Below are 14461 nucleotides of genomic sequence, written 5' to 3' on the forward strand. Positions count from 1 at the left end.
TATCTACCAACCACAGATGTATACAAGCTTTCCACAAGGAGTGGCTTTATTAAAAAAATAAAATATGAGTAGATAATGTTTCCACTGTTGCCCATAAGGCACAGAGGCGCATCTGTATGTTTTTACAGAAGCTATGGGGGAAGAATAGACTTTGCTGGCCTTCTGGAATTCAGGCACAGCAATTAATTCATGTGTGCATCTCTCTGTTCACACACAAAACTTTTGGCATGGATGACAAATTTCAACTACAGCCTTTGTGGTTAACAAAACCGCATTTGCTTCTATGGAAAACTGTGTCTCCAGGCAGAGCTATTAGTTTAATACAAGATCATTAGATGCGTTTGGGTTTTTTTTTCCTCTGTGGATGGTTCTTTACTACAAAGGCTCTCTTTTACTAATCCATTTGGTTTTGGGTAGCCTGGACTAAGTGCCATGCCAAAATTTATGAGGTACAGTCCAGCCAAGCAATTCTTCGTTCTCAGTGCGTTGTCTCCTGTCCATTACTTCAGCTCTTGGCAGGAATTTCTGATGTGCAAATATTCCTTTAGGGGACTTGTTCACATAAGCTGCAGTATGTCACTATTTCTGGAAGCCTTCAAGCAGCTCATTATGATCAGGTGGTCGTGTTTTCCTAGGACAAACAAGTCTGTTCAGACTTTGTCCTGCGGAATTTCAGGTTGTTTGTACTGTAATCAGAGGTCCTGTCTGCTGGACATTTCTGTCCTCATAGCAGGTTCTGGCCACACCTCACTCCATCCCTAATTATAGCCTGACTAGAACGCTGAAGAAGAATTGAAGTCAAGCCTCCATGTTATCCTTCATAACTCCCTTCTACAATTTTTTGACCTTACACAAAAGGCTAGCATTAGTGTTTGAAAATATCCAGGTAAGTTTCAGTATTCATTATAGCACATTTCAGGTAATTTTATCCCTGACCGTTTTTGTCTCTGTTATCTCACAAGCCTGGCAAACACGCTCTCTTCACATTCATGTGTGTTAGGACAAAGCAACAACAAATCACTCAGTTGTGGGTCAGCAAGCGGAACACTTGCAGTTACTGTACAACACTGATGATACTTTCCCTAGGACATACTACTGAAAGCAGAGACTAGATCTTTAAATAAATCCAAGTACTTATACACCAACACTTCTGATTACATGGCATAAGCTTAGAGGTTTCTTCAAATATTGGACCTAGAATAATAGGTAAATTCATAGCTAAATCCAGGTGGTTTAAATGTCTGTTGCTTAGATCTTTAACTGCCTTTTGGGAATACTTTTTCTTTTCTTGAGAAAGGACATTACTGATTCAGAACAAAATGCTTTTCCCTTGTTCTTTTGGTTTGCACCCTTCTCCCCCCATTCATAAAGTACAATGCTAGGGATACTTTGAGCAAGACCTCTCAACAGCTGATGCATTTCTGTGGTCTCACAAAAGCACTAAACAGCATTAGTCTCAGATCTCTTTGTCCGTGACAGACTACATTTCAAGGCATCCAGTGTGCTGTAAAAAGTTTAACTTCTGCTCTGTCTGGCAGGCAGGCAACAAGATGGTTGTGATGCTTTATCTTTCGTAAGTCAGCAGTGTTTTAATCTGTCCATCCCTACCTCTTTTTCAGTCTACACTTGTTAAACATCCATTTTGGTTCAACTAGCTGGTGTTAATTCTGTGGTCATTTAATCCCAAATGGTCTCCTATGACTTCAGACTTCTTTATCTGTATTACCCCTTTTCCAAACCACTCTGAAGCAGTTCACCCCAGTGTGGCTGGTGGAGGCTTGACTGAGTTTTCTGAGTCTGACTTAACCAAGTTCCTCACATGTGCTAACCCAGAATAAGAATTTCACTACAGCAGGCTACTACAAACTCACCATGCCTCTCAACAAGTTTCAAGCAGATGTAGTAAGTATACCATTTTAAAAGAATTGTTTATTTTTCTTTGGTTTTCCAAAAATGGTAGCTTTTGGGGTGTTTGTTCCCTCAAGCTCTTGGGTTTATGGAACATGTCCATCATTCCTCATGTTTGAATATGCAGAGCACTAGGATCAGGACCCCGCTTTGTCTCAGCAGCCTCAGAGGCTTTCAAGGACAGAAAGACAGGCTAGACAGAGGTCTGATAGGTCCTCCCTGCTGAATGGCACTTAGCAACTGGGCATAAGTACACCTGCAGCAATTCAGGACCAGAAGAAGAATTTTCCATCTGTAGCTAATGTTGTGCCAGCCAGTAGGTAGCTTCCACACTCTGCTACCCTTTAATCACAGTGTGGGGGTCTTTGGCAAAGCAGGGAGTGCACTTCTAGCACGTGTAAGTCAAGAATATGTAGGAGAAGGAAAAAGAGGGTCTCTGCTGTGCAGTGTTCATGAAGAAGAGAGGTATAGCCAAAACAATCTAGAAGCATTAGAAACCCCAACACATAATAGTGCATTTAGGGGTCCTAAGCAGAACAGTACTGGAATGTCACTCTTTTTGTTAATACCAGCTTTCAGTGTGCGTCAAGGCCCATTTCTAGCTCAAGGAATGTTCAGTCAACTCCGACCTGCTGCCAGATAGTTTAGTTCTGTTCATGACTTGTTAACCTGAACAGCCACATCATGCAAGATAGAAGCCTCTTTCTCCTGTCCCCAAGCTCTACTGTAATTCATTCCTGGTGTTAGCTCAATAAATCTGAGGGCAGTGGGAAGGTATATCCAGGCTGTTGGAGCAGTATCACTTATACCAGCTGCCTTAACAGGGGAGCCAACAAGCCTGCAGGTGAATGATACTGAAAACTTCTGAAAGATGGGGGAGAATAAATAGATTTCTGCCAGTCAGCTTGATTGAGCCAAAAAGGGGAAGCAATACTAGAAGTTCCCTATTACCCTGCACATCCAAACTTCCCTGAACAGGAAGCCTGGGGGGAGGGCAGACCCCACCACCCTATGGATGCATGTGCATTGAAGCCAAGGAAGTCTGCCTTCTCTGTTTTGAAGAGTTGCATGTGTCACTTATCTCTTTCACTGAGTGCACATCAGGAAGATCTGTTCCCTTCTGCACTCCTATAGTGCTCACAGTCAGAGAAGTCTTTACTCATCCTTGTTTATTTATTAGAAAATCCCTACAGGTCTAGGCATTTAAAATGAAGCATTAGTTACATGGAATACGTGCCCTCAAAGTCCAGAAGTTGCTAGATATGCTGCAAAGGTAGATTGGGGCCAGCAGTGACCCAGTGACCTCTGCATGAGATGCTGGTATGGCTGTGAGACTCTAGCAGGGCAGTAGCAATCATGATCCAACCTTCTCAACATAGTTAGCAGGATAGAGTCCAACTTGGCCGGTGAGAAGCCGGCCCTTGCACCAGCCCTGCTCATCTTCCTCACTAATCTTCATTAGTTCTTCACCTAAAAGTAAAAACAGTCATTAGGAAGCAGCCTTGAGAAAGGTAGCATGGCATTTTTCCCTGCCTCAGAAGAGTTGATAAAAAGCAAGACCTATTGGTCTGAATCACCACACTTTTCTCCCCTTATCACATTCTGTATCATACTGCATTTTAAAGCCAGAGTTACTGACCTCTTCAGTATCTGTTCTCAGTACCATCCCCTAGGCCAAGGAACTTGGAGACAGACCTTCACTTCTGCTGTTCAACATCAGAAATATTTTTGTGCCCTGTACTTCTGCCTGCTTTCCTCCCCCCTAGAGGAACATGCTTAAAGCCAGACAGATCAGAACAATCTCAAGAGATTTCTTTCTTAGTGGCTCCTCTGTAGCAAGGTGGGAAGGAAATGTAAGAGGCTGCTAAGCTCTGGCTGTTAGGACCCAAAATGACTATGCCATGATGGGAGTGTCTGGTTTGGCCAGCAAAGCATAGAATCAACTCATTTCTCAGACTATGACCAGGAAAGGCTTTTAACATTTCCACATCTACTTTGGGAAAGGGCAGAAAGGTCCCCTTCTCTACCAGTACAAGGTCATACTATTGCCAGAGAGGGAGGTCTGACTGCATCAATAGGCACACCCCACACTGGCAGAGGCTCAGAAAAGAACATCATCTGCTGTTAAGCTTAAGCCCTACTGGTACATGTTGCACAGAGCAGATTCAAAAAGGGGATGACTAAAGGAACCAGTCATGCCTCATTATAGCTGCTGGGTGGAAAGAGAGAGCAAAGAGTCAAGTTCTAGAGCATGCATATTGTACGATATTTTAAAGCAACAAGTTAGTGTTAGGAAGTTTACCAGTATGGTAATGCTGCAGCATAGATACTGGCCTCAGGCACAAGCCCCTGCTACTGAAGGACTTCAGTGCCTTTTAAAAACAGGTGTATTTTGGACATGTATAGCACAGAGATACCATGTAAGACTCAAAACAAGCAAGATAAGATACACTCTCAAGATCCAGATGTCCTCTTGGAGCTGGAGAAGATGTCACATGCAAACTAAATTTAACTGAAGGAAGAAAAGGGGAAGGGTCTGTTTGCTCCAGCATTCTCTCTCACTCAATCCTCTGCTGTGAGCCAGGATCTCTACTCTCAAGATACCCATTTTGAGCAACAGTTTGCACAGCTGTTTTTTGTCAGTTGAACTCTGCTTTCAGTAGTGCATGTCAGTCAGCTGAGCTTTCTCCCAAAACATTTATCTTCTGGTTACATCAAAGGACAATCCAGACCACCTATATAATTTTTGTATCAATGGCACAAGGGAGGAGCATTTAATAAAGTCTCAAGATACAATGCAGAATAAATGCCTTAGGAGGCAGGAAGGATCTGTTTTACCACTTGGGGTCTGCTCACCCTACCCTGTGACCAAGGCCTAGGCAGTCTCTTTTTATGTGGCCTCACTGTCCCTTAGTCTAGAACAATTTGGACTTCCCAGTGTATCATCCACCTCAGAGGAGCTGGCAATGGGTCAGGTCAGGGGAAGAAGAATAAGTATCAGTTTTTCAAGGGGACATCCAGTTCTTAAAGACTGTTTCCATCATTCAGTCAGCCTGAGTGAGGACATCAAAAGGTTAGTAAGAGATTAGTGCTTCTGTACCTGCTTTAAAGCTCAGCTCATCAGCTTCCTGTCCCGTGTAATCATACAGCGCTCGTACCCGTACACCTGGTACCTTTATGTCCTCCTCATGCCCGTTGGCATCCAGGCACTTCTTGGGAGTGTCCTCGTCTGACCACTCTGAAATATCTTCCTTCCCTCCGCTTTGTATGTGGAGGGAGAGAGGGGGCAAGAAGGTTGTTAGTAGACTCATCTCTCACCCACCTCCTCCTGAATCATGCACCACCCTGACTCCCCCCGAGACTGCTGTGCTATAGAAGAAGATGCAAGAGGCCCAACAGCCAAGTGAGGATGAACAGGGAAGAGGGATCCTAGGAGATACTAGATATGGTTGAAAGCATCCCAGCATTAGAGCCCTGAGGGCCAGGAGGGTAACTCTTTCTCAAAGTATTTTCACACATGCACATTCTTCATGACCCATCCTACTCTAGCAGACCCTCTCACACAAGGAAGGCCAGTCCTAACTGGAGAGCCCAGCTATGTCCAGAGTTATTCCAGCCAAGAATAAGACAGACGGGAAAAGCCATGCCTCCCATCCCAAAGAGATGTCTGGAATGCTGTTTTCCAAGTCAGGAACAAGAGCAGAGGGGAAGAGCAGCAGAGGATAGGCACCTGGAACCCAAAAACCCCTGAAGTGGCTATGTTCTGTACTAACTTCATGTGGGTGGGTGCCCTCAGGCTGTCATAGAAGAGGCTGTTCTGCTCCTCTTGGTAAGAAAACCTGTAGATTGGCAAATAGGGCCCCTGAATCCAATAGACTGTGAAATACAGTAATGGCCTTGAGACATCTCTATATCGCAATTCTTTTCTGCCCAGTTCATTTAGGCTAGAGTTCACCTTTTAAAGCAGGATACTACTGGAACTGTAGGACATGAGTCTCTTCAGCCTCTCCCTATTCTCCAGATTGCTTCCTGGCAAGGGAAGCAGCTACACCCAGACTTGTCAGGTAGTAGTCAGCACCATGCCAGGGAGTAGTAAAAAAAATAAAAATCTGGTGCCTGCATTTAGGAAACAGTATAGCTAACTGGCAAAGCTGCCAGTTCCCAACTCTCATCACCCTGACTGGAAGGAAGAATTGGGGAAATGCATGCCAAAATATCACACAGCATTAGTCTGACCAGGCTAAATCTTACCACTAGAAGGATTTTTACAAGGCAGGCACCTTGTGAGGCAGTACATACCGGGGCGGGGGGGGGGGGGGGGGGGGGGGGCGGCAAAAAAGCAGCTACCCTAAACCCCTTTATCTACCCTGTCTCTGGAAGAGTGGCATGGGCAAGGCCACAGGCAAGAGACAGGAAGTTAAGGAAAACATCACTCCTATCAATCCAACTCATTTGTGACCCTAGGCAGGACTGTACTTTTCCTAACTTGATGTATCCTGGACTTCAGCCCTTACCTTTGCCTTGTCTGCAGAGGGGTCTGTGAGACAACACCATCCCGTGTAGGCAAAATGCTCGTCAGTGTGACGTCGTCAGCCATCTTGCCACTCTTCTCCTTCTTGGTAATTGCCCGCTGTGTTTCAAGGGACCATTCCTGTTCCGGGAAAAGCAGTAATACCATCAAGCCACTTGGATACAAAAGCTCTGTGCATCTTTTCTGACTAATACAGAAGGACAAAACACCAGGTCATACTTCAGTTGTGGCTAGGCTGATCAGCCAAATGGCCTTGCTGGCACAGCAGGCTCTCTCCTGTTGAATCCCAAGGTGCAACAAGAGGGGCTGTGCAAAAATTATAACAGGAACTCATCCCAGGGCCCTCAGCACCAGCTCCTATTCTTTGACCTTGCAGCTGGATGGCTGGAGTATTTGCAGTTTGGCAGGGTTGCATGGGCAACCTTTGGGCACCAGAGAGCTTACAAGACAACAAAAAAATTTTGGAAGAGCCTAACATCCTGAGCCTGCCAAGCAAAGACATGGTCTTTCCAACACAAGACTAGCAATCCACCAATTTCAGTAAAGCAGCTAAATGTTTGGAAATAGTAGTAATAAACTCTAGAATGCTACATCACCTCAAACTGAGGCCAATTCATCGCCATGCCTGGTCCATGAGTATTGCGCCACCACTTCAGATCCTCCTGGTTGTCTGCAGCCATGATGACTTGGTAGAGATCTCGATACAACGCATGAAAGCTATGACCAGGAACAGACAAAATCACCAGTAACCAAGTCCCTCAGCAGTTTCCCAAAAGCCAAGCAGGAAGGAAGAACATAACCTCATGCACAATTACAAAGCATCCAAAGTCCCACAGGATTAAGGATGCTAGAGCAGCAACTGGTTCAGCCCTAGGAAAACAGAGCCACCCTTACAGAAGGGTCAGCCTAGCAAACAGGACAGGCTTGTTTGGTGCAGCAGTCGCTAACATCTGCTAGCTCTCAGCACAGCTCATCAAGTGAGCATTGAAAGAGCCTGGCACATTCTTACACAGACAGGGAGGTGGCTCAGATTTGTTGCCTCCACCTTAAAAGTATAGGAGCACAGAAGATTTTTGGCTGCACCTATTTCCCCTGTGTAACCCCTACTTAAGGGCAACTTACTGTTACCATTATCTCACAACAGGTCTCTTTACTCAGGGTGTACAGGTGTAACAGTTATAGATACTAGAAGGCAACAGAGCTGCATTCCTCAGACTGGGATTACATATAGCAACATGGAGGCATTTCATAGAATAGAAACACACCCACAGGACAGTACTAGACAGTAGCGGAAGAGGAAGGCTTCAGAGGCAGAAATAATCCTCTCTGGGGAGCCTGACACTGTCCAAGATCAGACACACCAGCACTGGTCAGTCTAAAGGGACAAAATGCCAGTTCTAAGACACACTTGAAAGGGGAAGGAGCAAGACCTGGGAGATGCAAGCAAGCAGCTCCCTTTCACAGACACCAGAACTGACACCCCTCCCCAGAGCCCAGGGCACCCCAGGCTGGCAGAATTCCCTCCTGTGTCAGGGCTGGTACCTTTCACTGGTGGAGAGGTTGAGATGCTGGTGCAGATTCAGGAACATCTCCTTAAAGAAGCACAATCGCTTGCGCTCTGCTTCCTGACAGCCCTCAAACACTTGCTCCATGTCTTCCATGTAGCGGGGATTGTAGCGGTTCAGCTCTTCCAGCATCTTCTCATATTGATCCTTGCACTGTATCAACCCAGGAGGACAGCAATGGTGAGATGTGTTGCCTTGATGTCAAACCAGTGACACTCCCCCTGCTCTGGCTTGGGACTGACAAGTTTTTTCCCCCTGCACTGCTGAACAAGTACACCACAGAAAGAAGAAATCCCACAGCTGGTGTCCCAGTCCATTGTTCTTCTAGTATTCTTGCAAGTTCCTTGTTCTTCCTTACCACTCTCTTCCACAGAGGACCTTCCACATTTTCACTCTTGTGGGCAGGCAAACCAGCCACTTTTGGTAGCCAAGTCTTCAGCTCTGTAGCTCCCACCGCCTGCACCAAATCCCCTACTTTTTTTTTATTTTATTAATTTACTTATAAGTTAGATCTTACCCAACACCAAAGATAGAGAGACCTTAGTCTTAAGTTACTGAAGTCTCAGTCTAACTTCCTAACACCTCAGACAATGGGATGTCACACCTTCTTACAGGCTTCAGCAAGGAGCCATTTCACTGAGCAACATTATAACCAGTGCTTTTTCCTCAAGAGGAATATCCTTGTGACCCACATCCATGTAACACACACTCACCTTCTCAGCCTCCTGAGCGCACTTCTCTACACGCTCCTGCAACTTGCGTAATTGTTCCTGTGAGACAGATGAGTCTGCCTTGGCATGGTTCTCCCTTGTTTGGGCTGTTTTCTCCTCCTTCCGGGCTGCATGGTAGTTTTTCTTGGAAGTCTCTACCTGTAGGAGGAAGATGCAAAGAAAGCCATGATCCTGACCACGTTGATCTCCATTACTCAGAGAGGGCATGTTAACATTTGTTACAGTCAGCAGCAATTGTTTCAGGTCAACCTAATAGGAATGCCAATTTGGCATTTAGTAAACCATGTTCCAAAGGGAAGAGGTACCTCCGAATGATCTCTTTTTCAGTGCTCGCCTGCTGTGCAGGAATACAGAGCCTGTAACCAGAGCCTTCCCACATGGGAAGGAAGCTACAAAACCACCAAGAACAAGAGACCATCAAGACATCCCTCCCTTTCTGACATCCTCTGCTACTGTGACTAAACCCACTTTGCGCAGTGGCTCTCAGAATCAGGCAGCCAGCTCGACTGCCCTTATCACTCCTTCCCTATTCACACTTTACTTACGTCTTTCATCTTCTTCACCCAGGGTTTCTGGGCCTTGCGGAACCCATCCTCTGCCTCCTTTGTCTCCTTGAAGCCTCCAATCATCTGCTTGTGGTAGGCCTCCTTCTGCCAGGCCTTGATCTTATCTGAGTCTTCACCAGCCAGATGGTTCCGGACATCTAAGTGAATTTCACTCAGTTTGTCTGCAGCTGTCAGAAAGGCATGCCAGGCCTTCTCCAGAGTACCGTACTGTGGACCTGCAGGAACAAGCACCAGAGAGGCTCTTACACCTCCTGCCCACAGAAGGGAATGCAGATTCTTTTCCTCCTACACACATCAGTATGGAGTCACTTCCTTAACTCTCCCCCATCACACAAGTCAGCATTGACTGGTCTCCACACACTACCAACAGGCAGCATCTAGACTGGCTGTTACAGCTGCCTAGACGGGCATTTCTTTTGGGCAGCCTTAGCTGTCCCAGATGGTGCCAGCTAGGAGAAGGTTTCTGTAGAAAATTCTCTTCACAGTTCTGGCCTGAGCTTCAGGACAGATAGCAACACTAGTTCATGACTGAGACTAAGCTTCTGCTTCACAGACAGGAGGTCCTTTGGGGCATCTGTCTCACTGTTTCCCATTACTTTATGAGATGCTATCAGTTTGAGCCCACTGTCACTAAATCACAGCATTAGTAGTTATTCTCTGACTGGGGGAGAAGGAGAGACAGCCAAGCCATCCTTAAAAGGGGAGGTCTGCAGCTTGATTTAAGACTTGGACTGCCCAAGGACTTGCCAAACTAAACAAATAGATTATCTTTTTGTAACAGCTGATAACGCAGAGAACACCTCTCAGCAAATCAGAGGACTGGCTACAAAAACAGATGCACACAAAAAAGAAAAAAAAAGACACCCAAGAAAGTCACCTCATTCCTGGAGAAGCCTGTCCCCCAAGGAAACAGTGTCACCTCAGTAAGAGACAGCACTCAAGGAAGAGAGTGCAATGATTGCTTCCTCTTCCCAGTCCAACCTGGCAACTTTACCTTTCTCCACATTGGTCCTCCATTTACGGGACCACTCTGTTAGCTGCTGGGCATAGTTCTTCTCTATCTTGGCTCGCTCCTGGAAGCAGGAGATTAAGTCATTGCAGAGCCGGTACCCATCATCCACACGCTTCACTGTCCGCCTGTAGTTTCCAGCCTGAAATTTTACACAACATCATCCTTTATACTGTATTGACTTTCATGTTCCTTCAGAACAGACAGCAGCAGGTCAATCATTGCATGGGGAGGGAGCACAGGCCCTTCTGAAGGCAGCTCTGGCACTCTCTCAGGTAGGCACAGCAGTGGAGGGAAGAAGCTGAGATGCTTTGCATGCCTCTCACAGCTCAGATCAGTGTCAGCTGAACAAGGAACTCTCACTCCAGAGCATCTGTGGAGGAAAGGGTCACCTCCTCCCTACAGTAACACACAGCATGTCACTGAACCTCCCCACAGTTCCTCCCTTCCACTTCCCAAGAGCAGCATGTCACCCAGGAACCTGAAACTCAACCCCCTAATTCCACTGGTGGGAGGTGAGAAGACATTCCTCCCTCACACTCCAATTATCCTTCCTTACCTCCCAGAAACTGCCCCCAGGAGCCTCCCCGCCAGCATCATCTTCTGATGACATCACCCCCGTTTTCTTGCAGCAGAGAATTTTTGCAGATTTCAGTTAAGCTGAGAAGAGAGAAAAGTGATTTCTAACATAGCACTGGATGAGCCTTTGCAGAGAGCACAGTTCTCCATGACTTTTGGAGCTGGAGAAGCCCAACTTACTGCCCTGCAGGCAAGTACTGGCATCACTGCGCCTCCAGCAGCAGATGGCTAGATCCAGCAGGGATGCCCAGGACTGAACCTGCCTCCTCCCACCCTGCAGACAGATGGCCTCCTTGGCAGGCCTGTAGCACATTGGGAAAGGATGTTGTAGAAGACAATCTTGCCAAACCTCAGCTGTACAAATAGTGAATCCAACACCCTTCAGCAGCACCAAACACATCTGCAGAGATTCCTTTCTTAACCAAGGTCCTCAAGAGGGTAGCAAAAGCTACATAAACTGAGGTAGCTAAAGCTATTTGAAGTTTGCCTTGAAAGACCTTCAAATAAGTCTTCTGTCAATGGAGATGACTCCAGCTTCCCAGTATGACTCAGGATTACGGGATTACAACAACTGGCTGGAGAAAACAAGGCTGAGCAGTCAGCGGGCAGGCATGTCTTGAATGAGGAGGAGCACTATAAACTGCCCACCAGCTGAGCTGGGCTTGAGCAGAACTACAGAAACATGCTGGGGCATACCCAGCCAAATGGCACTGCAGCACACATGCCAGTTACCCAGCAGCACTGCTTCCTTAGAAACATCCCAGTAGAGCTGGTGTTTTCATTACACTCAACTCTCTCACTGCATTAGGCTCAAAATCTAGGCTAGAAGGTAAAAGGTTCATCTCATCTCTGTTGTCTCAGAACTTTTGCCCATTCTCCTGTGCTAGTCTGTGCTGCCAGTTTGTTTGTGACATGGTGCAACACTATGAATTCCTTGGGGGGAGAGAGGCTCAGCGTTACTCTTGTGCAGGAAGAGAGGGAGTAATGGAAAAAGGGCCAAGCCCAGTCACTCGCACACAAACCCGCTCCATTCTAGGCAAGCCTAGGTTAACGCAGCATAGATGTCCTTTGCTGCCACTTCTCCTCTTGCACATTCCTAGTTATAAAAAGCTTCCCTCACACCCCAGAGAGGTATCTGCTCATTTTGCCAGCCCACAGAGCACACAGCAGAGATGAAGAAGATTAGGTCGAGTCCACATCTCCCACCTCCTACAAATCCTTCTCAGTGGCATGAGCCACGCCGTGAAGCACCCCAACATAGAGTGCAGGTATTTCCTACACTTCTGGAAACAGCTTGGCTCTGTTTCCCAGTCTCATCCCATCCAGAACGTCAGAAGTACATCAATGCCGTTCCTCTGGGTTTCTCCAGAAGGCTGAAAGTGCTGAACTCCAGTCACTGAAGCAAGTTGTTAAATGGGACATGACACTCAGCTGCACGAACCTTGAAACCTGAAGAATACCTCCACCCATGCCACCAGCTGTCCCTGTCCTGCCTCCCCACCATTTGTCAGTAGGCTGCAAAGCTATCTTATGTGCCTCCAGGGCACACAGCTCTACTCTTATCCCCAGTAACTACATACCTGAAAGCTGAAAGCGAGATGCCACAGAGGAGCAGTGGGCAGCAGGCAAGTATGTCCCAAGCTCTTCAAACTCTGTGAAAAAGACTGGAGGAGACAGAGATGGACATGGTTAGACACTTGGCGCTACTTTGCAGGGATGCTGCCGGTTCTGATGCATCACACTCCTAGGGGTGTCCCCCTTCTGCCAGCTCCTAGGAGGGACACCCTCTGATATAGCAGCTGCAGCCACTGTGCCTCCAGGTGTCACGTTCCAACACGTAGCAGGGATGCCAAATCCTTGTGTCACAAGATCTAGCCTGAGAGAGAGTTAAAATAGAAACACTGGGGCGGCATGACAGTACTGTTCGGGAAAGGTAGCATCACAACAGCTGAGCAAAGGGAACAGCTTGGGCCAGAAAGGCCTAAAATAAACACACTGCCCAGGCACCGTACGTGGGGCCTAGTCCCCCCATCACTGTACAGTGTCCAGTTTAGCAAAACCCACCGCCTCCTCCACACACTGCTGCACGTACTTTTACACATAGCTGGCTTTGGGAGAAAAAGGGAAGGACACACACATACACTTTCTGCAGTCCCTCTTTACTAAAGATGAAGGGGATTTACATACAAGACAAAGGACTTGATAACTCTACACTTAAACAAAAGAAAAGAGAACCTCACAAGAATGCGTATTCTGGTCTAGAAGCCTGGAGTCCTTTTAGTAGCAGAGCACCTAGCACTGCCCTGTTAGGATGTGGCTCTCTACCAGCAAAGCTTTTTTGTCCCTTGGTTCTGTGAGCTGTCTTCATCACATTCTCAGAAATACTTTATTCTGCCATTATGGTATAGGTAACTGTCATCAACTTTCCACAGAGGAAAGGGAAGTAAAAGGCCTGCAGAGGCTAAGGGAAGCAAGGGCAGAAAGAGGCATTTTTGTTTACCTCACATTCACTTCCCTGAAGATTTACTTCAATGTCAAAAGTCCATTTATTTAAAAAACAGACAAGCAAAAAAGCCTTCTCTGTCACCAATATCCACTTGCCTGAGGCTGGAAGATTAAGGCAACTGAGTTAATACAGCCAAGAGCAGAAACTGCAAAACCTGGAAGTGAGATTTTTAGCCAGACATTAAGAAATTTTTGAGAAGGAATGAAAGAAGGTAGGAAAAGATGAAAAGTAAAGAAAAGTGGAGTGGGTTATTGCAATCAAACTAGGGCCCTTTGGTGAGGAACGGGGCGGGGGAGAAGAGTTGAGACACTTTTGCATGATCCAGGTCACGGGATAAAAGGTTACAGCTCATCATAAACCTTCTAAGACTTCCCAGTGGTCCCCAGTAAAACCAGACTACAAATTCCTGAAATTGCTAAGATTAAAAAAAACCTTCATGAACAGTTAAGTATACTTAAAACTGCCTCAGACCCTTTCTTTCTTTCTTTCTCCTGATGAGACAGATCAATTAGGTATGACACATGAAGGGTGTATCACTTTTTCCACACCACACCCCCATCCCCACTTTATCAGGAAGCAATGAATCACAAACATGCCTTCCATCTCTGGTTTCCAATTCAGGCTGACTACACAGTGCTAGAATTTGGGGGTAAATGTGGAAGGCTGTTGTGTGTCAGAGTGTGCTTGTTCATTTGAGGGACAGTCAAGCAAAACCCAAACATATTAAAAAAAGCCATGAATCCATTCTTTCTGCAGTTCGCACATTAGAATTTGAGCTATACATACTTGTTTTCTCAGGAGTTACAAACCTGGATAACTGGATTTACTATCACTAAGATCAACAGGCTCTGAAATATAATAGTAGCTGTGCTGGATCAGACTAAGGGTTCTCATAGCCTCTTGTAGACAGCAGCCAAAAGCAGATACCTTCCCTTGCTTTGAGAACAGAGCAAGCATACATGATGCCTCCCTGCATGCTCTCCAAGCCTCTAACCATTTGTTGACAGGAACTTCCTGAGCTGGTTGTAGCACCTATGAATTTAGTAACACTCAATGGATTTCTCTT

At 46.2% G+C, this 14461-nt stretch overlaps 1 protein-coding gene across 4 annotated transcripts in view; it reads right to left on the reverse strand.

The window, feature by feature from the left end:
• The window catches only part of PACSIN3 (protein kinase C and casein kinase substrate in neurons 3), a 24932-nt gene continuing 10471 nt past the window's right edge, over positions 1–14461 (reverse strand). For 3 of the 4 annotated variants that reach the window (XM_049825864.1, XM_049825866.1, XM_049825867.1), the window contains exons 2-12: positions 12470–12553; positions 10870–10970; positions 10296–10452; positions 9281–9516; positions 8718–8873; positions 7982–8157; positions 7036–7156; positions 6423–6559; positions 5682–5747; positions 5009–5169; positions 1–3378 (exon numbers count right to left, since the gene is read on the reverse strand). In XM_049825864.1, coding sequence (XP_049681821.1) covers positions 3263–3378; positions 5009–5169; positions 5682–5747; positions 6423–6559; positions 7036–7156; positions 7982–8157; positions 8718–8873; positions 9281–9516; positions 10296–10452; positions 10870–10923 — 1380 coding nt within the window. In that variant the 5' untranslated portion in view covers positions 10924–10970; positions 12470–12553 and the 3' untranslated portion in view covers positions 1–3262. The remainder of the gene's footprint in view (positions 3379–5008; positions 5170–5681; positions 5748–6422; positions 6560–7035; positions 7157–7981; positions 8158–8717; positions 8874–9280; positions 9517–10295; positions 10453–10869; positions 10971–12469; positions 12554–14461) is intronic. The other variant, XM_049825868.1, reaches the window with a different exon arrangement.

This window comes from Accipiter gentilis, chromosome 22 (assembly GCF_929443795.1).
Source record: "Accipiter gentilis chromosome 22, bAccGen1.1, whole genome shotgun sequence".
Classification (NCBI taxonomy): Eukaryota; Metazoa; Chordata; class Aves; order Accipitriformes; family Accipitridae; genus Astur; species Astur gentilis.